The sequence below is a fragment of the Mastigoproctus giganteus genome, chromosome 8, assembly GCF_048544385.1.
Source record: "Mastigoproctus giganteus isolate SK-2022 chromosome 8, ASM4854438v1, whole genome shotgun sequence".
Lineage (NCBI taxonomy): Eukaryota > Metazoa > Arthropoda > Arachnida > Uropygi > Thelyphonidae > Mastigoproctus > Mastigoproctus giganteus.
In genome coordinates this window covers 139,084,497-139,094,586 of record NC_143582.1, presented here as the reverse complement: position 1 = coordinate 139,094,586, position 10,090 = coordinate 139,084,497, and the positions used below count along the sequence as shown (strand labels likewise).

General features: G+C 39.5%; 1 protein-coding gene across 1 annotated transcript in view; it reads left to right on the top strand.

Moving 5' to 3' along the window:
• Positions 1-2,215: 2,215 nt before the first annotated feature.
• Positions 2,216-10,090, top strand: part of LOC150081851 (erlin-2-B-like) — a 269,808-nt gene continuing 261,933 nt past the window's right edge. Inside the window, exon 1 of the mRNA XM_090379753.1 lies at positions 2,216-2,289. Within this exon, the coding sequence (XP_090235879.1) occupies positions 2,245-2,289 (45 nt within the window). The 5' untranslated portion in view covers positions 2,216-2,244. The remainder of the gene's footprint in view (positions 2,290-10,090) is intronic.

Here is a 10,090-nt window from a genome sequence, read left to right as displayed (position 1 = left end):
ACCATAGAACACCCGCAATTTACAGATATATTATATACTGCGCAATATAGCCCAATTTGCTGATGCCCCTAAACCCAACAACAACAACATGTAACGTAATGGTTTTACAAATCCCCATATAGACCCTACTTTCCGAATTCCATCTCTTCAATTTTTCTTGGCAGTTAATATTCCTCGTGAGGAAGCCCAGTTGAGTCCCTAAATTGCCACAGCAACTGGTTCTCCTCTTGAGTAGAAGGGGTTAGCGTTCAAAGGGTGAGGGAGCTCGACGTGCCGGACCAAGGTATTTTCGCGCCCCTGACAGAAACATTTTTGGCGTCCCCTTTACTAAGGATATATACAGTGGGCCCCACATCAGAAAACCCATTGTACGTTGAAAATATTGTAATTTGAAACCAACAATACATTGACTTCCTGTAATTCGTTCCCCAACAGTATTTAAAATAAGCCGCAGCCTAGTGGTCAGGCGCGCGGGTGCATAAGTACACGTGCCTTGAGTGACCGGGGTTCAAGCCCGTGACTACTGAATACGGTGCTGTTTCTTGTATTCTGTCTATCTTGTGAACTCCTCTGACCGTTTAGTTGTCCCGGAGTATAAACAGAAAATTTATTTCTTACATGTTATACTTCATTTTTACATTAAAAATTAGTGTTTTATAAAGATTATTTAATAAATAATCATAAAAACATCTTAAAATAAAAACCAAAAAATAAATTAGCATTTACCTCAGACTTTTGAAGTGCAGAACTGATGTAATCAACGTTGGAGTAGTGTGTGTGTGGGGGGGGGGGGACTTATCAAGCGTCAGGTATCTTTTCAGTCTTTTGTTGCTACTAGCAAAGAAACTATCCAAAGTGGTATTTTTTTTTTAGAAATGACTTCGTCTTCCATTTTGCACATCATGATTTCAGTGTTTTCAATGTCTGGGTGTTTTTTTACCACTTCTCTTAAACACGCCCAACACGAAATGACAGTTTTCAGCTGATACTTTTTGAGTGTCTTTTTCTTCCTCTTCCTTTCCAGTGTGACTCGCCGTAATTTTCTTCAACTCTTGTAGCTCCTCTTTGTTAGCTCTCGCCCATGAGGTCAATAAGGTTCTCCACATCCTCCTTACCAACCTCCTGACCCATTCATTTATCAAAGCACCATCATCTTCAAATCCGTCAACATTGTGGATAATTAAAGGCCAGATGTTTTTCAAGGTTTAATTTAAGCACCTGGTGGAAACATCATTCCAAGAACTTACAATCAGCCTCACACAATCCAGCATGTTGAACTTCGACCTCCAAAAATCTTTGAGAGTGACAGAATTTTCAATAGAGGTCGCTGCAAAACAACTTGCGAATATTTTCGTGATGTAGATTTTCTTGAAGTTTGCAATCACTTGCTGGTCCATTGGTTGGAGAAGATAAGTGGTGTTGGGTGGCAATAATTTGACTAAAAGTCAAATTGTGCCTAAAGAGATTGAATTCCTAATTGTAAAATTGTGCTTAAAGAGATTAAATTCGCCAGGCTATGATCCCAACAAGGTTAGGATCATGGCCTGGTGGATCATTATCCAGCAGCAGCAGCAGTGCCTTCACAGGAAGCTTATTTTTCTCAAGATAACTCTTCACCGAAGAACAGGAAACTTCAAGCTCACATTCATTGAAGACATATCCTGTAACCCGAACCTTCTTGTTACTGCACCAAAACACTCCCCGCATGCCTTTGTCGACCTTTTTTTGTTTAAATACTCTCGGAGTGTTAGAGTGATATACAAATAAAGGCTTCAGCTTGAAATCTCAAAAGGCATTGGCACCTAACAGGAGAGTGAGCCTATTTTTCATAGGCTTATGCCCAGGTAAACTAGCCTCATCCTTAGTGATGTACGTTCTACTGGGCATTCGCTTCCAGAAGAGGCTGGTTTCGTCGACGTTAAAAACCTGCTGGGGGAAGATAATCCTCCTGATCAACAAACTCTTGGAATTGAATTTTAAAGGTCTTAGCTGCTTTTTTTAATTAGCACTGGACGCCTTCCCATGACTTTCAACACTTTTGATATTCGCCCTTTTTTTGAAACGCACAGCACTTGCACTGGTTGATGGAGCTTCAAGTTTCAGATCGTCATAGTTCTGAAACAATCGTACGAGTGGTGTTCCGTGCTCCTCTCGTCTGAAAAATTTCACCCATGTATCGTTCCAGCTATATCGGAAAGCCATAGGTACATGCAAATATCATCGGTCCTTAAAATAAACGACTGTATGGAACGTATGTCGGTTCTGAGAATGTCGGATGTCAATGTCATCGTAAGTCGAGGTCCCACTGTATATATATATTTTCATGATTTTTATAATTTGGCGCCCCGGACAAGAGCCCTGCTAGCTCGTGGCTTAATCCGGCACTGGGCGCTCGACCATTGAAGTGGTATAGTCAGGGGCATTCCTAGGGTATGTGGCCCCCGGGTGCGAGTCGCAATTTTGCGCCCCTCTTAAAAATTTTCTTCATATGTGTATATAAGTTTCAGGTTTTCAGGTGCCCCTTGAACGTTGACGCCCGGATGCATTGCACAACTTGTACCCTCGGGACGGCCCGCCCCTGGGTATCATTGAAGATCACGGGTCTGCTGTTCGCAAATTTCGTAGGAGAAGCTCAGAATTTATAGTTTCGTCCCTGGATCACTGAGTTCGATGACACTAGGTTATACAACTTTGAGTCTGTGGGACGAACAATAGTTCAGTCTTAAATTTCGTATTTGAAGCTTTTTTTGGGGGGTCATAAGATACACCATAGATTTCATTTGGTAATAATTTTTACTGTCTTGCTAAGAAAGTGTGATGATTTTGCTGTAATAATCAAAATAACTTCTCAAAACATGAGATATTATTTTGATACTTAAAATTTTGAGTCTGATATTGCATTGTGATTTTATTCAGAAAAAATCAGCAGATTTTAGTTTTTTGAAGCTATTGTATTTCCTTTTCATTAAAAATATTTATTATCTTAATTATGGTTTAGTTAACTACTCTTTCTTTCTCCTCTTTTCATATATCATGTCACACATCTGCTTACACGTGTTGCGGAACGTTATTATAAATCAGGTGTTTGCTTGGTTGTAGCCGAATTGAATTATTGTAAAATAAGAGAATTACTAGAAAATATAAAAAAAACATTTGTTTGATCAGTGCTCAAGAAACATCTACCATTAAAGTAAATTGTAATATTCAATTTTTCTATTACTGTACTTATATTTTATATCAATTTTTTTATCGGCATAATATGAAAGAAGGAATGAAGTTCAATTTGTCGCGGTGTTTTGATCTCTTTTTTTTATTTGCTGTTAGATTTCTTCCATTTGTAATTTCGATTTGAAGTGGTCGTAACCACGATGAACACATTAAAAAATTATTGAAGTTAAAACGCCGGTAGTTTTCGGCATGTAATTCAACATCATGTTTAGGTGAAAGGACTTATTGTACAAGCACACATTTATGAAAAAATAGCGTTTCGTTTTCCATTATGTACTTCATTTTAATCGCAATATTTCTCTTTCGTGGCAGTAATATTCGCTAACATCGTGTTATTCATAGTTACGCTGATAAATTGTACAGTGGTTAATTACAGTCGGTAATACACTCACGTATTTTAATTCTTACGTATAATAAATTTGATCAAAAAAGTTTCTTTACCCCTTTTCCCCCCCTTCATGTAACTGGATGAATCCCATCCACCCAAGTGCCTTTTTTATGTTAAAATATGTATTCAATTTGTCAACATTTTGAGTAGGATCATCAACAGTTAAACTGATATCTAGTAGGCCATTGTGATTCATTCCCATCTTTCTATTATTTATATAAGTAAAGAAGTCTTTGCTGTTTTTCTTTGCATTCTCTTTCGAAGACCTCTCATAATTGGCTTTAGATTGCCCAACCTCCTGAGTGACTTGATTACCATTACCCATATGCAGCTGCCCTGTTATTTCACTGTTAGCATTAGCATTAGTAGAGGCATTTGATGCAAGAAAGCAAGCTTATGCAGCATCAGCCAAAAAAAAAACAAAAAAAAAAAACCCACTTCCACTTCACCCCTCTGTTCGTTCAAAATACCTGTCCAGCTGAACCTTAAACCTATTTAGGCTATCAACCTCCACGACAAGGGATGGAAGTCTGTTCCACCAACCAACCACCCGCTGGCTAAAGGCAAATTTCCGCACGTCTATCCAACGCCTGTCTTTCCTCAATTTGAATTTATGCCCTCTCAGGTGATTATTCTGAGCTAGAGGAAGAATCCCATCAGCATTGAGCATGCTCAAACCATTCAAGGCTTTATACACCTCTATCAGATCACCTCGCTGGAGCCTAGTCTCCAGACACTGTAATTTGCAAAACTTAAACCTTTCTTCGTAAGAGCACCCCTTTGTTCCATTCACTAATCTTGTTGCCCTTCTCTGTACTCGTTCCAGCAGCTCTACATCCTTCTTGAAATGAGGCCTCCAGACCTGTATACAGTACTCTAGGTGTGGCCTGACCATTGCCTTATACAAGGGAGTAATCACCTCCTTATCCCTGCTGGAAAAATTCCTGTATATCATTGACAATACTCCATGAGCTACTCTTGCAGCCCATCTGCACTGCTCAGAGAACTTCATATCTGCCTGCACAACCACCCCAAGTCCCTTTCATTCTCTACCACTGTCAGTGTAGTACCACAGAGTTGATACGTTGCTCTGGGGTTGCTGTTTCCCATATGTAGTACTTTACATTTGTCAATGTTAAACTTCATTTGCCACCTCTCAGCCCATCTGCTCAACCTTTCCAGATCCTGTTGCAGCAGCATAGTGTCAGTATTGTCCTTGACAACCCTGCCTACCTTTGTATCGTCTGCAAACTTGGACATTAAACTTGATATACCATCATCAATATCATTTATAAATACAGAAAACAATAATGGACCCAATATGGAACCCTGAGGGACTCCACTAATAACATTAGTCCACGATGAGCAGTGTCCATTGATTACCACTCTCTGTCTTCTCCCCCTCAACCACCCCTTTATCCATAGCAGCAATTTGCCTCCAATGCCACACTGCTCCAATTTGTGTAGCAGTCTTCCATGTGCAACAGTATCAAAAGCCTTTCTAAGATCCAAGTATATAATATCAAAGCTATTCCCTGCATCCAGTTCTTTTGTGACTGCATCATAGTATCCAATCAAATTGGTCAGGCAAGACTTCCCCTTAACAAAACCATGCTGTGTCCGAGCTATAACTGAAGTCTTGTCTAAATGATCCTGCAGTGCTTCTTTAACCAGTGCCTCCATTAATTTTCCTGGAACAGAAGTTAAGCTCACAGGTCTATAATTACTTGTGTCAGCCTTTGATCCTCCTTTGTGAATTGGGGTCACATTTGCACATTTCCAGTCTATAGGTACCTCCCCTGAGTCCAAGGAAGCTCTCATAATTATGGCTAAGGGTTTGCTTACTTCCTTTGTTGCCTCCTTTAATATAACTGGATAGATCCCGTCCACCCCGGGTGCCTTTCTTGTGTTTATCTTCAACAACCTCTCCTCCACCTTACTCTCAGTTAGTTCAAGATTCTGTAGCTTACTGCTAGAGTTGAATACACCTCTGGCATTCCCCTCGCTGAATAACTGCTCATGTGTGAATGTCGATGCAAAATATTCATTTAGTTTGTTAGCTACCTGAGCAGGATCATCAACAGTTGACTCATCAATATCAAGTGGACCAATCTGATTCATCCCCTTCCTTCTAGAGTTTACATAACTAAAGAACTCTTTGCTGTTTTTCTTTGCATCCCTTGCCAAGGATTTCTCGTAATCTGCCTTCGCCTGCCTAACCTCCTTTGTAACTTGGTTGCATATCAACTTGTATCTATCATAGGCTTCTGTGTCATGTGTTAATTTGTAAGTATCCCATGCATTTTTTTCTTCTCTGCCATATGCCTCATTAGTTCATCTGACATCCATTTTGGCCTAAACCTTGAACAATATTTCTTAGTTGGTATGTAAAGCCTAGTAGCTTCCAAGATAAGTTCTTTGAATGCTTCCCATTTTGAATTTGCTGTTGGTAACATCATCAGTTGGTCCCACTGTATAGAATTTAAATACTGTCTCAGTCCATCGTAGTCGCCTTTACTGAAGCAATAACCCTTCCCTTTACCCCTAATGGTAGTTACCTCTTTGAGTAAATCCCACTTCAGCACACTGTGATCACTGCCACCTAGTGGTTGATTTATCTGCAGATTCTTAATGCATGAAGAATCACTGCTGATAATCAAATCAAGAGTATTACTCCCTCTAGTTGACTCCCGAACATGCTGATGTAGAAAACAATCATCCAATAAATCCACAAAAGCCTTGCTAGTGTGTGAGTGACCAGTCCCCAAATTCCAGTCAATATCTGGGAAATTAAAATCCCCCATAATAAGACTCTCTGATTTACTGGCCCACTCTATTTTTCTGTACAGTTTCGTATTATACTCATCAGAGTCATTAGGCCTATAGCACACTCCTACTCTCAATTTTGATCTCCCAATGCTTATGTCACACCAAATTGACCCGACACTGCACTGTCCAGCGATGTCGACTGGCTTCACTTCCTTGTATTTTATGTGTTTCTTAACTAATAGCAAAACCCCTGCTCCCTTCCTATCCTGTCTATCCTTTCTGTAGACATTGGACTCCCCAAATTCCAGTTCTGCATTCCTTATATCTGTGTGACACCACGTCTCTGAAATCCCAACAATATCTGCCTTTAATGTTTTGAGCAATACCTCAAATTCATCAAATTTATTTACTAGACTCCTAGCATTGGTGTTCACGCAAGTATACATGCACCTGCTCTTCCTCTTAGCCACCCTAACACAACCCATGTGTTTACTTGTACCCCAATGATTCCCAGCTGTCTCTGAAATATCCTGCATCTTATTTTCCAGGCTGCTGCTCAATTCAATAGAAGCAGTGGAAGAATCATCATTTTCTCCTCTGCCAGTGGCTACTGTCAATCTATTGTTCTTTGTCTCCCCCCAAGCTAGCAGTTTTCCGACCCACCTAACACTGCCTCGATAGCATCAGCAAATATTCTTGCACCCTTTCTATTTAAGTGTATCCCATCCCTGTAGAAGCAATCTCTCCTGTTAACAAGTACAGCCCTGGCTGAAAAAAATTCTACCCCTTGAGCCTTGCACAATCTTTCCAGGGCTGTTTTCAAACACCTGGCCAAAAGGTTAATTGATTATTTGTTTAAAAGATCAGACCATCACAAGAGCCTGGGCTAATTAACCCCCCATTTTTAGATGGCCTCTATGATACTGTCTCTGTAATACATTTTTATGTTATTGTATATCTCATTCTCTGATATTTTAATTTTTAATCTGTATGATATTGTATGTACAATGCTTTAAATATACAGCAGGGTTGCCAAAGTTTGGTGGGACCACTAAGTTCAATCAATAAAATTAAAAGATCAAAACATGCAGACAAAACTTTACTAGCCATGTTTATATTCTAGAAGGTAACCATGTTTCCTTTCAGGCTGAGTATTTTTCATTTCTGTAATAAGCTCACTGGTTTCGAAAATGTATATGTAATCAAAGTGTACAAAAGGCACATGAAATTTTCCAAGTTGTAATATAATTAGTAGTAGTAGTAGTAGTGGCACTTGATGCAAGAAAGCAAGTGTAGAAAGCGAGCTTATGCAGCACCAGCCAAAAAAAAAAAAAAAAAAAAATCACACCATACCCTCCAATTGCCTGTCCAGTTCCTCCTTAAATTTATTTAGCCTATCAACTTCCACAACGACAGATGGAAGTTTGTTCCAGCAATTAACCACCCGCTGGCTAAAGGCAAATTTCCGCACATCTATTCTACATCTATCCTTTCTTAATTTGAACTTATGTCCCCGTAGGTTCGTATTCTGAACAAGTGGGAGGATCCCATCAGAATTCAGCGTGCTCAACCCATTCAAGGCCTTATAGACCTCAATCAGATCACCGCGCAGGTGCCTAGTCTCCAGCCACTGCAATTTGCAGAACTTAAGCCTCTCTTGGTAAGAGGATCCCTTCATTCCCCTCACCAATCGTGTTGCTCTTCTCTGTACACGCTCAAGCAAATCTACATCCTTCCTAAAATGAGGCCTCCAGACCTGTACGCAGTACTCAAGGCGTGGCCTGACCATTGCCTTATACAGAGGGACAATCACCTCCTTTTCCCTGCTAGCAAAATTCCTATATATCATTGACAAAACCCCATGACCTGCCCTAGCAGCCTGTCTACATTGCTCAGAAAACTTCATATCTGACTGCACAATTACTCCCAGGTCTTTTTCATTTTCTACCACCTTAAGTGTAGTACCACACAGTTGGTACGTTTCTCTGGGGTTACTTCTACCCATATGCAGCACTTTGCATTTGTCAAGGTTAAACTTCAGTTGCCACTTCTTAGCCCATCTGCCCAAATTATCCAGATCCTGTTGCAGTAGCACACTGCCATTACTGTCATTAACAACCCTGCCAACCTTCGTGTCATCTGCAAACTTCGACATTAAGCCTGATATACCTTCATCAATATCATTGATAAATATACAAAACAACAGTGGACCCAACACCGAACCCTGTGGGACTCCACTAATAACATTAGTCCACGAAGAGCAGCACCCATTGATTACCACCCTCTGTCTTCTCCCACTTAACCATCCTTTTATCCATTGTAGCAACTTACCCTTAATACCATTCTGCTCCAATTTGTACAGTAGTCTTCCATGCGCAACTGTGTCAAAAGCTTTCCTGAAATCCAAGTATATGATATCAAAATTATTTTTTGCATCCAGTTCCTTTGTGACCACATCATAATAACCAATCAAATTTGTCAGACAAGACTTTCCCTTAACAAACCCATGCTGTGTCTGAATTATTGCTGCAGTCTTGTCTATCTGGTGAAAGTAGTACCATATGAGCACAGCTCATTATAAATGAAGTTTGTTTTGCTGTAGGAAATGATGAGCTCATTCCATTATCTCTATAGTTTAAATCCTGCTGGCCCCCAAAAACAGATGAAACAGTAAAATAATCATTATAAAATGCTTGTGGATATAAATAGATTTAAATGTTTGTCTAGTTAAGGAATTGATCCCTGAAAATGATTGAAATTTTTTTGGTGTCTGATCATGAACAAATTCCAACCATTTAATGCTATAATTTCTACTCTGCCCACATACGTGAAACTCCCAATAGCTATCAACAGAAATGTTTTCTATGATTTCACTATTTGAAATTCCAGAAATCTCTATTAATTATCACATTCTCGCATTTGGGATCAAGTATGAAGTTGTATGAAATTTTAATAAGCTTTTTTAATGTTTATTGAAATGTGCTTTTCTGAAACTACTTAGACACTAAGTATATCTTGCCAAATCCCTTTGTATAAGGCAATGGTCAGGCCACACTTTGAGTACTGCACTAGTCTGGAGGCCTCATTTTAGAAAGGATGTAGAGCTGCTGGAACAAGTACAGAGAAGGACAATAAGATTGGTGAGGGGAACAAACGGTTGCTCTTACCAAGAAAGGCTGAAGTTCTGCAAATTGCAGTCTCTGGAGGCTAGGCACCTGCAAGGTTGGTTGGTTGAGTTTTATTGGCGCATCAGCAACTAAGGCTATAATGCCACCTGCGAGGTGATCTGATTGAGGTGTATAAGGCATTGAATGGTTGAGCAAGCTCAATGCTGATGGGACTCTTCCTCTTGCTCAGATTATGCACTTGAGGGGCCATGAATTCAAATTGAGAAAAGACAGTTGTATAATAGATGTGCAGAAATTTTCCTTTAGCCAGTAGGCAGTTGATTGCTGTAACAAATTTCCATCAGTCGTTGTGAAAGTTGATAGCTTAAATAAATTGAAGGAAGAGCTGGACAAACTTTTGGAGAAAATGGATGGGTGTGATGGGAGTATTTTTTAATTTTTTGGCTGATGCTGTATAAGCTTGCTTTCTTGCATCATATACCTCTACTAATTATAATGCTAAAATTCAGAAAATTTTAAAATTTGATACCTGTTAATCCCCAAGGATTCTAGATTTTAAAGCATTTACTGTTTATTA